At 50.6% G+C, this 14,524-nt stretch overlaps 1 protein-coding gene across 2 annotated transcripts in view; it reads right to left on the reverse strand.

The window, feature by feature from the left end:
* The window catches only part of LOC140385825 (metallophosphoesterase 1-like), a 145,384-nt gene extending 131,276 nt beyond the window's left edge, over positions 1–14,108 (reverse strand). Inside the window, exon 1 of one of the 2 annotated variants that reach the window (XM_072468389.1) lies at positions 13,234–14,108. In XM_072468389.1, coding sequence (XP_072324490.1) covers positions 13,234–13,532 — 299 coding nt within the window. In that variant the 5' untranslated portion in view covers positions 13,533–14,108. The remainder of the gene's footprint in view (positions 1–13,233) is intronic. The other variant, XM_072468388.1, reaches the window with a different exon arrangement.
* Between the last annotated feature and the right edge of the window lie 416 nt (positions 14,109–14,524).

The following is a 14,524-nucleotide window of genomic DNA, read 5'->3' on the forward strand; positions in this document are numbered from 1 at the left end:
CCACAACGTAGCCGAGGATGGCTAGCCTGGTTGTGCGGAAAACGCATTTCTCCTTGTTGTAGGTGAGGTTGAGTTTTTGGGCGGTTTGGAGAAATCAGTGGAGGTTGGCGTCGTGGTCCTGCTGATCATGGCCGCAGATGGTTACATTTGTTGCTAACTATTGGTTGGCTCTTAAATCGTAATTTGCTCTGTTTGTTTAACCTTTGCTCTAGAGTCGCCAGGTATCTTTATGATACCGCCACGAGGTTCAAGTTCAAGTAATGATCAATAACTCAACACACCAATTAGTAAGATTCAAATCAAAACACATTTATTATACACAGTAAGTCACTACTCATGCATAAACTCTACTTTCTAGACTATTCCTATCACTAAAAGGCCTATACTTAGCTTCGGACTGGCCCACCAGGTCAGCGGAACAAATGGCCTTTCGTTCAGGTCCTGAGTCTGCAGGATTCAAAAGCTGGTATGGACTTGTAGCTAGGAGCGCCTATCTCATAGCGAGCGTTGACTGGAGACTTACTTGGTTGATGTGGCTGCTTGGACAGGTCACTCTCACGGGTTGATTCAAGTTGCTGAGTGACCCTGCCAAAGGAGGACGATTTGAACTTGGGGCTTTACTTTATAGTCCCCAGGGGCTTCCCGCCCTTCGGGCGGACCCCATACCTGGTTCCAAATGATTGGACTGCGTTCCGATCATTTGGATCGATTTCTCCAATACTGGAGTTGTTCCCTGATTGCTGGGCGGTCCCTAAATGTCCATTGGCCTTCCTTTGTCTTGGCTACTGCTGGCGCCGAGGAGTCTGGCTTGGCTTTATTCACCTTAAGTGTTGCGATTGTGCCTTGGAATTGCTCATTACTATGCAGATTGCTGCTGGTTTCAGTGCTGTCTGGTTTTCGCAAATTTCAATACACATGATTTCTGCACTTGCTCAATTTTGCCTGTGTTGGCTGAATTTCCCTTCAGTCTTTGTGGTTCTCCATTTTAAGTCGGGAAGTGGCCAACCCAGGTGGCTACACATTGTCCAAGTACAGAAACGTGGCCCGCAGCCCGTACTGGTCCACCATTCGGTCCATTGCTCGTTGGAACACCGAAACCCCGTTTGTGACGCCAAAGGGGGACCCGGAGGAAATGGAAAAGGCGGCCATCTGCCTCAAACGCCGTGTAGTGGCGGTCCTCCGGGTGGATTGGGAGCTGGTGATCTGCAGACTTCAGGTCTACTGTAGAGAACACGCGGTAGTGCACAATCTGATTTACCATGTCTGCAATCCGGGGAAGGGGGTACGCACCGAGTTGTGTAAAGCGGTTAATGGTCTGGCTGCAATCAACCACCATCCGGAACTTTTCCCCGGTCTTGACGACCACCACCTGAGCTCTCCAGGGGCTATTGCTGGCTTCTATGACCCCTTCCCGCAAGAGACGCTGGACCTCGGACCTAATGAACGTCCTGTCCTGCATACTATACCGCCTGCTTCTGGTGGCTATTGGCTTACAATCAGCAGTGAGGTTCGCAAAGAGGGGGGGTGGGTCGATTTTTAGGGTCACGTGGCTGCATATGGTGAGCTGGGGCAGGGGCCCCCGAATTTAAGAGTTAGGCTCCTGAGGTTGCACTGAAAATCGAGTCCTAAGAGGAGAGGAGCGCAGAGGTCTGGGAGCACATATAGTTTAAAATTAGCGTACTCAGCGCCCTGGATCGCTAGGGTTGCAGTAGTGCACCCTTGGATTTGCACCGAGTGCGACCCAGAGGCGAGGGAGATAGTTTGTCGCGTCGGGAATATTGGGAGCGAACAACGTCTTACCATGTCCGGGTGAATGAAGCTCTCTGTGCTCCCAGAGTCGAAAAGGCAAGGTGTCACGTAGCCGTTTACCCGGACGGCCATCATGGAGCTCCGGAGGTGGTTTGGTCGCGACTGGTCCAGGGTGACCGTGCTGAGGTGGGGGTAGCCGGCGGCGTGATCGGAGGTGCTGGGGCGGCCCCGCGATGGCTGCTGTCCATGTCGTTCGTACATCTCGGGCGGTGTAGCAGATGGCGGCCAAGATGGCCGGTGAGGACGATGTAGTCCAAGAAGGCCGGCCCCCATGGATCGCACGTGGCCGGCCGCGTGGGGGAGGATGGCGGCCCCCATGAGTCGCACGTGTTGTGGGAAGGCAGAGTCAGCAGACACGCTGCCACTTTGCGGGGTCTGCGGGCCTGTGGATCGGTTCTGTGAGTTCGAGTTTTTCCACCTGGCCAGGCAGACCTTGGCGAAGTGTCCTTTTCGCCCGCAGTTACGGGCCGGGCGGTGCTGGCGGGGGTGTTGGGACTGGTCGCAAAAATAGCAGGGCAGCCCCCCATGATGGGCGGGCGGCCGCGTGGCACAAGCCTGGGGTAGTCTCTGGTCGGGGGCCCACGAGGGGGTCGCGTGGTCGGCGGGGAACGCAATAAGGCTCTGAAACTCGACCACCAGAGAGGTAGCTAGTGTTACCATGTCCTCCAGGTCCTGGGCCCCTTTTTCAAGCAGGCGCTGTCTTACATAGTTCGATTGGACCCCCGCCTCGTAAACATCTTGGATAGCGAGCCCTGTATGCTGAGGGGCCATAACGGCCTGGTAGTTACAGTTGCGCGCGAGGGCATTGAGGTCGCGTGGGTAGTCATCTAGCGACTCCCCGGGGCGCTGGCGGCGAGTGGTGAAGATGTGTCGCGTGTAGACCTCGTTCACGGGCCGTACATATATGCGTTCGAGTAGTGCGATGGGGGAGGGTGGGAGCCCCACCCTGTACGAGCTAGACCGAGCTCATCGGTCATTAAGGCCGAAGCCCAAAGTGAACGAGCCGCCAAGGGCAGTAATTATCTGCTTCCATAAGTTTTGCATGGAGAAGGTATTAAGCTGGGCGAAGCAGAAGCGTGAGGTGCTGTGGGATGGTACTGCGGTTCGGATCTACCAGGACTGGACGGTGGAGTTGGCAAAAAGACGAGCGGCGTTTGGGCGAGTGAAGGCGGCTTTGTACAAGAAGGGGGTGCGATTTGGTGTGGTGTACCCAGCGGAGTTGAGAGTAACATATAAAGCCAAAGACTTTTATTTTGAGCCAGTGGAGGCGGCTGAGGCATTCATGAGGGCAGAAGGCTTGGGACAGACGTGAAGAGCGGAACTGGAAGAGAGACTCTGGACTGTGTTTGAGCGGCTGGAAAACGTACAAATGTTACAACTTTCTTTTTACTGATCTGTATTGAAATTTACTTCTCTTTGCATTGTTACAGAGTTCAAGTTAATGGCGTTCTGTGTTGCGACGGTTAAATGTTATGTTAGTGAATTGTCGGGGTTGGATTGTTGGGTTTGTTTTGGTGTTTCTTTCTCTGAGACTGGGTGGAAGGGGGCGAGAGGTCTTGGCGGGGGGGAGCCACCCGCGCCAGCTAACTAAAGTCAGTTAGTGAATGGGGGTGAGGTGAGAGGAGGACTGCGGACGTTGGAGCCTGGATAGCAGGCTTCAATGGGCCTACGAGGCGAGCAACAGGGGGTGGAGGGGTGGATGTTGGGGGATGTTTTTGTTGGGGGGGGTTCTTGGGAGGGGGGGGAAGGGGTTCGATGTTAACAATGGACAGGGGCGGGTCAGGCTTATGGGGCAGAGCCCGGTGGTATGGTGATGGTGGATAAGAAAGGTGTGGGGGGGGGGTGAGAAACCCCCAGTAAGGATAATCACGTGGAACGTGAGAGTGCAAGAGGTCCGGTCAAGAGGTCAAGGGTGCTTGCACATCGTAAAAGTTTGAAAGCCGATGTAGCAATGCTGCAGGAGACTCACTTGAGGGTGAAGGATCAGGTGAGACTTAAAAAGGGCTGGGTTAGCCAAGTGTTTCACTCCGAATTTGATGGAAGGGCTCGAGGGGTAGCGGTGCTGGTCAGCAAAAGGGTACGCTTCCAGATGGAGAAGGTGGTGGCAGATCAGGGGGGTAGATATGTGATTGTGACAGGGGCGCTGGAGGGGAGATTAGTGGCGCTGTTAAGTGTATACGGTCCCAATTGGGACGATGTGGGATTTGCGAGGAAGGTGTTTGGGGCTATTCCCGACTTGGACACGCATGAGCTGATTGTGGGGGGGGACTGGAACGTGGTGCAGGAGCCAAGGTTGGACAGATCACGGCCGCGCTCGCTGGTCCCATCAGGGGGGGGGCGAAGGCGCTGGCTGGGCTAATGGTGGAAATGGGAGGGGTGGACCCTTGGAGGTTCCTGCACCCAAGGGAACGGGAGTACTCGTTTTTCTCAGCGGTCCATAAGGTATATTCGCGGATCGACTTTTTTGTGGTGGGGAAGGCTTTGCTGGCTGGAGTCAAGGGGTCGGAATACTCTGCAATTGCAGTGTCAGATCACGCTCCACATTGGGTGGATATGGTGCTGGAGAAGGGGGCAGCGCAGAGACCGGGATGGAAACTGGATGAGGGGCTTTTGGGGAACCAAGTGTTCTGTGAGAAAATTGAAAAGGTAGTTAAGGAGTATGTAGGTTTCAATTGTACGGGTGAGGTGTCGAAGGCAGTCCTCTGGGAGGCTCTAAAGGCGGTGGTGAGGGGGGAGGTAATTTTGTTTCAGGCTAGGGTGGATAGATAAAGAGGAGAGGTTGGAGCGGCAGAGGGTAATAGATGAGATGTTGGAGGTAGATAGGAGGTATGCAGAGGATGGGGACCCGGCGAAGATGGAAAAGAGGAAGGAACTACAGGCGAGCTTCGACTGTCCACCAGGAAGGCGGTGCACCAACTGAGATGAGCAAGAGGTGAAGTTTATGAACATGGAGCTCCTCCGGAGGGAGGCACGGCAAGGGAAATTCTTCAGGTGAAGGATAGGGCAGGGAAGTTGGTGGTGGCCCCAGTGCTGATTAACAAGGTTTTTGAGGAGTTTTATGAGAGGTTGTACAAGTCAGAGCCACTCGGGGGAGACCGTGAGATGCAGGAATTTCTAGATGGGTTGGAGTACCCGAGGCTAGGGGAGGGGGACAGGGCTACATTAGAAGGAGCAATAGTGGAGCAGGAGATAAAGGATGCGATTGGGAGGATGCAGTCGGGGAAGGTGGCAGGGCCGGATGGGTTTCCGGTGGAATATTATAAAAAATTCAAGGATAGGTTGGCACCCCTGATGGTGGGGATGTTTGAGGAGGCGATAGAGAAGGGGGTGTTGCCGCAAACCTTGGGGCAGGCATCGATTTCACTGTTGCTAAAAAAGATAAGGATCCGACGGAATGTGTGTCGTATCGGCCCATGTCACTTCTGAATGTGGACATAAAAGTGTTGGCGAAGGTACTGGCGGGTAGGCTGGAGGAGTGCCTCCCGAAGGTGATAGGGGAGGATCAGACGGGGTTCGTGAAAGGGAGGCAGCTGTTTTCGAACATTAGGAGGGTTTTGAACGTCGTTATGGCACCGGCGGAAGGGAAGGAAACAGAGGTAGTTGTGGCATTGGACGCCGAGAAGGCGTTTGACCGGGTAGAATGGGGGTACCTGATGGCAGTGCTGGAGCGGTTTGGGATTGGACCAAGATTTGTGAACTGGGTAAAGCTATTATATAAGGAGCCGAAGGCGCGTGTCCGCACAAATAATATCAGTTTGTGATACTTTTCTCTCCACCGTGGGACGAGACAGGGATGTCCTACGTCCCCCCTGCTGTTTGCACTTGCGATTGAGCCGTTGGCCATCGCATTGAGAAGTTTGGGAGCATGGAAAGGAATAGTGCGGTGGAGGACAGAGCATAGGGTGTCCTTATATGCCGACGACTTGCTGCTGTATGTGTCGTAGCCGAGTGCGTCGATAGGAGGAATATTGGAGCTACTGCGGGTATTTGGGTCTTTCGCGGGGTACAAGTTGAACCTGGACAAGAGTGAGTATTTTGTGATGTCTCGGCCGGGGGTGCGGGGGCTGCCATTCCGTAGAGCAGGGACTCATTTTAGGTGTCTGGGGGTGCAGGTTGCCCGGGTGTGGGGGAGGCTTCGCAGGTACAACATCACTAGTTTGGTGGGGAGAGTGAAAGCCGATCTTGCAAGGTGGGATGGCCTTCCTCTGTCACTGGCGGATCGGGTACAGGCGGTTAAAATGAATGTGTTGCCGCGATTTCTGTTTATTTTTCAATGCCTACCGATTTTCCTGCCAAAGGCTTTTTTCAGGGAGATTGGGGGAAGGATTACCTCGTTCATATAGGGAGGGAAGGTGGCCAGAGTGAGAAAGGCACTGCTACAGAGGGGAAGGCAGGCAGGGTGATTGGGTCTTCCGAACCTGATGTACTACTACTGGGCAGCGAATGTGAAGAAGGTGCGGAGCTGGGTCAGAGGGGTTGATTCTCAGTGGGTCAGAATGGAGGAGAGTTTGTGCAGGGGGTCGGGGCTGAAAGCACTAGCAACAGCGCCGCTCCCGATAGCTCCGGGGAAATACTCAGAGAGTCCGGTAATAATAGCTCCATTGAAAATCTGGAGGCAGTTTCGCCAACACTTCGGGTTGGGTTTAGGGTCAAGGGATATGCCGATTCGGGGGAACCACACATTTGAGCCAGGGAGGTGGGATGGAAGTTTTCGGAAATGGGAAGAGAAGGGGATTAAAACGCTAAAAGATTTGTTTCTTCGGGGTCGGTTTGCAGGATTGAGGGAGCTGGAAGCGAAGTATGGGCTAGAGCAGGGAGAAGTGTTTAGGTACATGCAGGTTCGGGATTTTGTAAGGAAGGAGATACAGAGCTTCCCAGTGGAACCGGCCTCCACATTGCTGGAGGAGGTGTTGACGACAAGGGGACTGGAGAAGGGGGCAGTGTCAGCGGTGTACGAAGCTATTTTGGAAGAGGATAAGGCACCACTGGATGGGATCAAAGCAAAGTGGGAGGAAGAGCTGGGAGAGGTTATAGAGGAGGGGTCTGGTGTGAGGTGCTCCGGAGAGTGAATGCCTCCACCTCATGTGCGAGGTTGGGGCTGATACAGCTGAAGGTGGTATATAGAGCGCACCTCACGAGGGCGAGGATGAGCCGATTTTTTGAAGTAGAGGATGCTTGTGAGCGTCGCGGGGGGGGCTCGCTAATCACGTTCATATGTTTTGGTCCTGTCCAAAGCTAGTGGAGTACTGGAAGGAGGTGTTTAGGGTAATTTCCAAGGTGGTGCGTGTGAAACTGGACCCGTGTCCCCAGGAGGCCATATTCGGGGTGTCGGATCAGCCAGGGTTGGAAACGGGAGCGGAGGCAGATATCATAGCCTTCGCCTCGTTGATCGCCCGAAGGCGGATCCTGCTGGGATGGAGAGCAGCCTCTCCACCCAGTGCCCTGGCGTGGCGGGGGGACCTGTTGGAATACTTGACCCTTGAGAAGGTTAAGTTCGAACTGAGGGGAAGCTCGGAGGGGTTCTACAAGTCATGGGCACTATTTATTATGCACTTTCAAGAACTGGATAACATCGAACATTAGTTTGGGGGGGGGCGGGAGGGGGGGGGGGAAGGGGGGCTGTGTAGACTAAGGGTGACTACGGGTAATCCCTGATTCCTTTTTGTCATTTGTTTATGAAAACATGCGGGCTGATGTTTGGGGGTTGGTGGGCGGATGGGATCGTTGTTATTGTGGGGATTGACATATCTTGCTGATTATTGTTTATTGTTGATGGGTGTAAACGTGGGAGAAAATGTGAAAGAGGAGAATAAAACATTTTTTTTTAAATGGCCGTCCGCACGGAGGCCACGTTTCTTTTTCGACTGCGTCACAGTGCTTATGGCGCCGGCGTCTTTTTTGAGATTGGCGCCACAATGTTTCAAGCTGAGCATACTGATCTGCAAAGCAGGCAGCTCACTTGCCTGGCAAATCTTGATCGCATTTCTAATTTCAGGTCATCTTCCCGCAACAATCTCTCTCGGAGTTTATCATTTGATATTCCAAACACTATCTGGTCGCGGATCATCAATGATTTTCGATTGTCGAAATTGCAGGACTGGGCCTTCAACGTCGTCAGTTATACAGCTATCAAAACGCGTACGAAATATATAACGTTCAAATATTTCATTTTTCTTCGGAGAGCAATGCCGATCGATGTACTTTATCACCTCGTTGTAGCTCTTGCTTTCCTCCTCGTCATCAAGAGCGAAGATATTGTATATTTTTCCTGCTTGAGGGCCTGCTACCGTGAGGCTGTGCCTGCAGTCCAAGGGCTGAAACATAGAGTCTAAATTGCTGCTTGAAAACACGGCAATTTCCATCTACGTTACCCGACACTTGAAATTGGTGGGGTGCCTTTAAACCTTCCATCACTAACTTTACCGTTGTTTGTTGTGCTGAGTTGCAGATAGCTGTAGTTCACCAGGTCGTCGGAAGAATCTCCTCTTTTCATTCTTCAGCCTATTCCGCTTCGTCTTCTCTGTTGTTATCTTTAAATGTTCTGCACACCTGGTACCATGTTATGTTCTGTGATATGGCCGTTGTAATGATGTACACAGAACATCTAGTTGTTTAACTAGAAAGATGATTATTAACAAACACGTGGAAAGATGACACAGAAACTATAATACAGACAAAGGCTACTAAATGAATTCAGTGAATTCTCCTGGAACTATTCTAAGTGCGACTATCCTCCCATACATCTTACTAACAACTGACGGGTGTCTCCAGTCACTTGGTGGATGTCTGATGCCACCTGCTGGTTGGAGGTCATGCCCATGCTATGTGCACTGATATACAACTATATACATTTATGTGTACATGTATACCACCACAATGATGGTGTTTGATCTGTCCTCCATTCTCCTTGGTTTTGTGTTGAGGGGTTGTTGAATTGTTAACATAGACCATAAAAAAATGTCATGGCTGAGTACGAAAATTATCAAAAGGAATGCTGCCCTTTATACAAGGGAATATGAGTCACGCCTCAGCAACGAAAAGCCCTCGTTGTTTAACTTTTGATTGTTTTCTTTTTCAGGAAATGAAAGCTGAGCTACATACATAGTCTACAACAACGAGTGGAATACAATAGGAGGACCAATCGCTCCTTTATGCCAGCTTAGCATTTACTACAAGCACGTCACACCAGTGTCGAGACATGCATCTCATCGCGGCTGTTTCATCTTCATACTCTCTTCCCTTGGAGAACACAGCAAAGTAGTGGGAGAATTCACAAGCTGACTTAACATTTTGACAGGCTGCCACATGACCAGCCGCTTAGGTGCTTAGTCCAATATAGTAAGAGCACCTTCTGGGCTCCTGTAACCCATATACAGGAACCACTGGAAATCAGTGGGGAGCTCTGATCTCTATTCACTGGCACTGTCTGTTGCGAGGTACAAACCCTGCACCTTTTGTCTCAGAGGCAAAAGGTTGCTTCTTCAAAATTTCTTGGTACACACAAAGTAAGTCCATTAAAATAACTGATCCATCGCCATTTCGTTGTCATTCACCTCCAGCAGATATAGACTTTGCAAGAATCACACCTAAGGAAGGAAAATCACTAACTACCCTTTTATTTTAGAACTGAGATGAGTTTCTGCTTGGTGTGCAGTTAGGTAATTGTTCCCACGTTCTGTTGGAAATTGTGCTGGTAAAGTTTAGTAAAAATAATTTCCTTCATCACAAAAGTAAAATCCTCCAAGGAGCAATGCAATTGGGTAGTTTAAAGAAAGCGATGTTTTTTTTCCCTCTCTCAAGTAAGTATTCACAGTTGTATATAAGAGTGATGATCTGGTCCACTTTTAACATCGCTGAAAATGGATTGGGATGTAATGGTAGTGTCACTGGGCATTACCACTACATCTCCAATCCAGAGGCCCAGTTAATTCTGCGCACAGGAATGCGAATCCTACCACAGCAGCTGGTGGAGTTAAATATTTTTAAATTCATTCATGGGAGTCACCGGCTAGGCCAGCATTTATTACCCATCCCTAATTGCCCTTGAGGGGCAGTTAACAGTCCAGCACATTGCTGTGGATCTGGAGTCACATGTAGGCATTGAATTCAAATGTCACCATCTGCAGTGGTGGGATTTGAACCTGGGTCCCCGGAGCATTACTCTGGGTCCCTGGTTTACTAATCCGGTGACAATACTGTGGTGCCACTCCCTTCCTTCATTAATAAACCTGGAATATCATCAGCACATTATTTAAATGGAAAGAAATTGCAGAACTTTGAGAGTTCTGGGTGTCCTGGTACATGAAAGACAAAAAGATAATATGCAGGTACAGCAAGTGATGAAGAAGGCAAATTGAACGTTGCCGTTTACTGCTCAGAGAGTGGAATATGTATGCAGAACAATACTTTTCATTGTACCTTGGTATACGCGACAATAATTCAAATTCAAATAAAAGTAGGTCTGCTTTGTTTCAATTGCACAGGGCATCGGTGAGTCCAGATCGGGAGGATTGTGTACAGCAAAGAACATGAAGGCATTAGAAGCAGTTCAGAGGACTTTCACTCGACTGATACATGGGATGGGGGGGAATGGGTTATCGCTCGAGGAAAGGTTTCTCAGGCTGGGACCTGCATCTATTGGAGTTTAGAAGAATGAGAGGTGATCTTACTGAAACATAAGGTCCTGAGGGGACTTGATAGGGTGGACAATGAAAGGATGTTGACCCTTGGGGAGAGACGAGAATGAGGAAGCACAGTTTACAAATAAGGGGTCTCCTATTTAAGATGGGGATGAGAAGGAATTTTTCTCATAGAGGGTTTTGAGTTTTCCAAACTCAAAATATTCAATGAATATTTAAATAGATTCTTGACTAACAAGGGAGGGAAAGGTTATCAAGAGTAGGCAGAATGTGGAGTTGACGCCACATTCAGATTAACTATGATCCTGTACCAGCCTCCCCGAACAGGCGCCGGAATGTGGCGACTAGGGGCTTTTCACAGTAACTTCATTGAAGCCTACTCGTGACAATAAGCGATTTTCATTTTTCATCTTACTGAATGTGAGCAGGCCCGAGGTGACAAATGTCTTACTCGTGCTCCTAATTTATCTGTATATAGCTAGTTTCAGTAACAGTGACCATGGCAACGATTGTTGTGAAACCCGCCTGGGGCCAATGTGCTAACAATAATCTTTTACTATTGTCACAAGGCTTACATTAACACTGCAATGAAGTTACTGTGAAAAGCCCCTAGTCACCACATTCCGGCGCCTGTTCGGGTACACAGAGGGAGAATTCAGAATGTCCAATTCAGCTAGCAAGCACGTCTTTCGGGACTTGTGGGAGGAAATCTACGCAGACACAGAGAGAATGTGCAGACTCCGCACAGTCACCCAAGCGGGAATGAAACCTGGGACCCTGGCGCTGTGAAACAACAGTGCTAACCACTGTGCTACTGTGTCACTACCAGGAAGGAAATCTGCAATCCCTACCTGGTCTGGCCTAAATGTTACTCCAGGCCCATAGCAATGAGGCTGACTCAGTTAAAGAGTAAACAGGGATGGGTGATAAATGCTAACCTTTCCAGCAACCCACATGTCTAATGAAAGAGTACTTAACGATTCCGGGTGGAACCAGCTCAACAACTGGGAATTTGAAATGTCACGAGTTACATCTAAAACCCCTGGCAGTCCTGTTTACTGAGGTATTTTACAATGGTTTAGGTTTGCTGAATTAGGCCTGTTCACAAAACATTGTGAGTTTTCACCGATTTTACCCTGGTTTAGGACATCGCCTCGAAATTCTCATTTTAAGGTGCACAAGCATTAGTAGGCATACTTTTCATCATTACACTTGACTCTGCTGTTCCAACCCATTCCTGGCTGGTCACCCACAATCTACCCCCCAAGAAACGTGAGTTTACCCAAACCTCGGCTGTCCATATCCTGATTTGCAGTTAAGTGGCCGGCATGGTAGCACAGTGGTTAGCACTGTTTCTTCACAGCGCCAGGGTCCCGCGTTCGATTCCTGGTTTGGGTCACTGTCTGTGCGGACTCTGCACGTGCTCCATGAGTCCGCGTGGGTTTCCTCTGGGTGCTCCGGTTCCTTTCACAAGTCCTGAAAGATGTGCTGTTAGGTGAATTGGATATTCTGAATTCTCCCTCTGTGTACCCAAACAAGCGCCAGAGTGTGGCGACTAGGGGCTTTTCAGAGTAACTTCATTGCAGTGTTTTTGTTTCTTTTTAAATAAATTTAGAGTACCCAATTCATTTTGTCCAATTAAGGGGCAATTTAGCGTGTCCAATCCACCTACCTGCACATCTTTTGGGTTTTGGGGGCAAAACCCACACAAACACGGGAAGAATGTGCAAACTCCACACGGACAGTGACCCAGAGCCGGGATCAAACCTGGAACCTTGCGCTGTGAGCCAGCAGCACGAATCACTCCGCCACCGTGCTGCCCTCATTGCAATGTTAATGTAAGCCGGCTTGTGACAATAAAGATTATTATTATATCAAAAAAAGCCTTGTTTCCCCCCCCCCCCCCCACTAATCCTGTACTCGTTGACTTACACTGGATCCCTGTCAAGAAACATCTTGATTTTAAAACCCCCTCTATGGCCTCACCTCTCCCTATCTCTGCAATCTCCTCCAATCCCACAAAGCCTCCTATATATCTGTGTTCCTCTAACACCACCCCGCCCCCCCCCACCCCCATGCCTCCCAGCCCAGTGTGGAAATTTAATCCCCATTTGCTATGAGGGAATATATATTCTGACCAATATTCTCTGGGTTTACATCAGTTTGCAGGTCCATTCGTTAGCAAATGGGGTCAGTTAGCTGCTTCGTGATGCAAAATGACACCAACAGCGCGGGTTCAATCCCCATACCGGCTGAGGTTATCCATGAAGGACCCGCCTTCTCGACCTTGCCCCACACCGGAGATGTGGTGACCCTCAGGTTAAGTCACCACCGGCCAGCCCTCTCTCAAGAGGGGAGAGCAGCCTATGGTCCTGGGGAACTGTGGCAAATTCCATTTCCTTGTTAACAAATTCCAATTGGATCAATTTCCCCTGGGTTGAGCCCCTCACCTGCTTCATTCACCGGGATGGCATTTCCTGAGTTAACAGCAGTTAAAACATCTGGATCTTACACGTAACCCCTTTCGTCTGGCTTCCAACAGTGCAGTGGCCATGATCCTGGGGCAGCTATTCCTGCTTGCATTAGGTTTAAAAACGAGCATTTCAAAACTAGCTTTGGACTGGAGAATTTAAAGTCCACACGTTGCTGACCATTGGCATTCTCTTCAGCAAAGGCATCCTAACTTTTGCTGTTCCCAGATCATTTTTTAAACAGAAATGAAATTTGGGCAGATTTTTGTTTTAAATCTGTGTGTGTATGTGTGTGAGAGAGAGAGAGATCTCACCTTCTCAGCTTGTCCAGCCAGTGTCCTTTCAGGGCTCCCAGCAGATGTGGATCAGCCAGGAACAAAGCTCTGAGGAGCGGCGGAGGGGGGCTGCCCTGCCCGCCCCGGCCGTGAGGAGCTCCCAGCGGAGGCCACTGGCATCCCAGCATCACCGCGTAATAGATGCCCAGCTCGCAGAACAAGGCCACCGCGCACAGCACAGCCAGCAGCCTGAGCCAGAGCCAGAGCAGCAGCTGGGGGGGCAGCCACCTCCTGAGGGGGGTTCGAGTCCAGGCGGGGCGGACACACAGCCCCAACATGCTGCATTCACCCAGCCACCCACTCACTCACTCAGCCCCCTGGCACCATCCACACTGCCCTGGCTGTGCTCCTGCTCTGCCCGCGCTGCTCCCCACTCACTCACTGCCAGCTCTCCCCCGAAATCACCCCCGTGGGGGGGGGACAAGGGCTGGAATCCCACCGCGGCAGCTCTCTGCAATGTCCATTCAAATAAAATGCAACAATCCCTGGCCAGGGCTCAGCAATCGAAGCAGCCCAATTGACTGAAAAGCAAACGAAACCAAATGAATTTCGGAGATTTAGAGGGATTTGCACCGTTTTTTTATTGCAAAAAAAAAAGAAAATAACCGTGCCCAGGATTTATTGGTGAATTTGCAGATCCCGTTATAGGGATCGCGTCGTTAGGGGTCGCAGTGACACTGGGCTCCTTCCTTTGACACGTTTTACTGCTTACATGTTTTGGGATCGCCGATCTATCAATTAAATGACCTCTTTGTCGCGTTTTATCTGAATAAAAAGCTTACACCTGCACAGATTTTGCACCAAAAATTGGTCCCCCGCCCGCCGCATTTTCCGGCGAGAAGGTCACGATTCGCCAGTCCCGCCGGCGTAGACAGCGCGCAAACTTGGTGCTGACTCCCTCATTGATGTGCCTGGAGCCACCCAGCCCAGCACCACCCAGCAGACCAGCAATAACCGAGCAGGGTGGCAGCCTGCAGCTCTTAAAGGCACCCTGTCCCTCTTAAAGGGACCGCCTCCGAGGAAACTGCTGTCCAGTGCAATGCCCCACCCCCCTTAATGGCTCCACCATTGCCAGTGCCGCAGTTGGCAACAAAGAAAATTGGTGTGGCTGGGCAGGGAGAGGGCACCCAAGCTCCGGGAAGCAACCAGGGTTTTCCAGATGGATAAAAGCAGATGACTGCGGGTGCTGGAGTCTGAAACAGCAACAGGAAATGCTGGGGAGTCTCAGCAGGTCTGACAGCACCTGTGGAGAGAGAACGGAGCCAACGTT

Source organism: Scyliorhinus torazame, chromosome 11, assembly GCF_047496885.1.
Source record: "Scyliorhinus torazame isolate Kashiwa2021f chromosome 11, sScyTor2.1, whole genome shotgun sequence".
Classification (NCBI taxonomy): domain Eukaryota; kingdom Metazoa; phylum Chordata; class Chondrichthyes; order Carcharhiniformes; family Scyliorhinidae; genus Scyliorhinus; species Scyliorhinus torazame.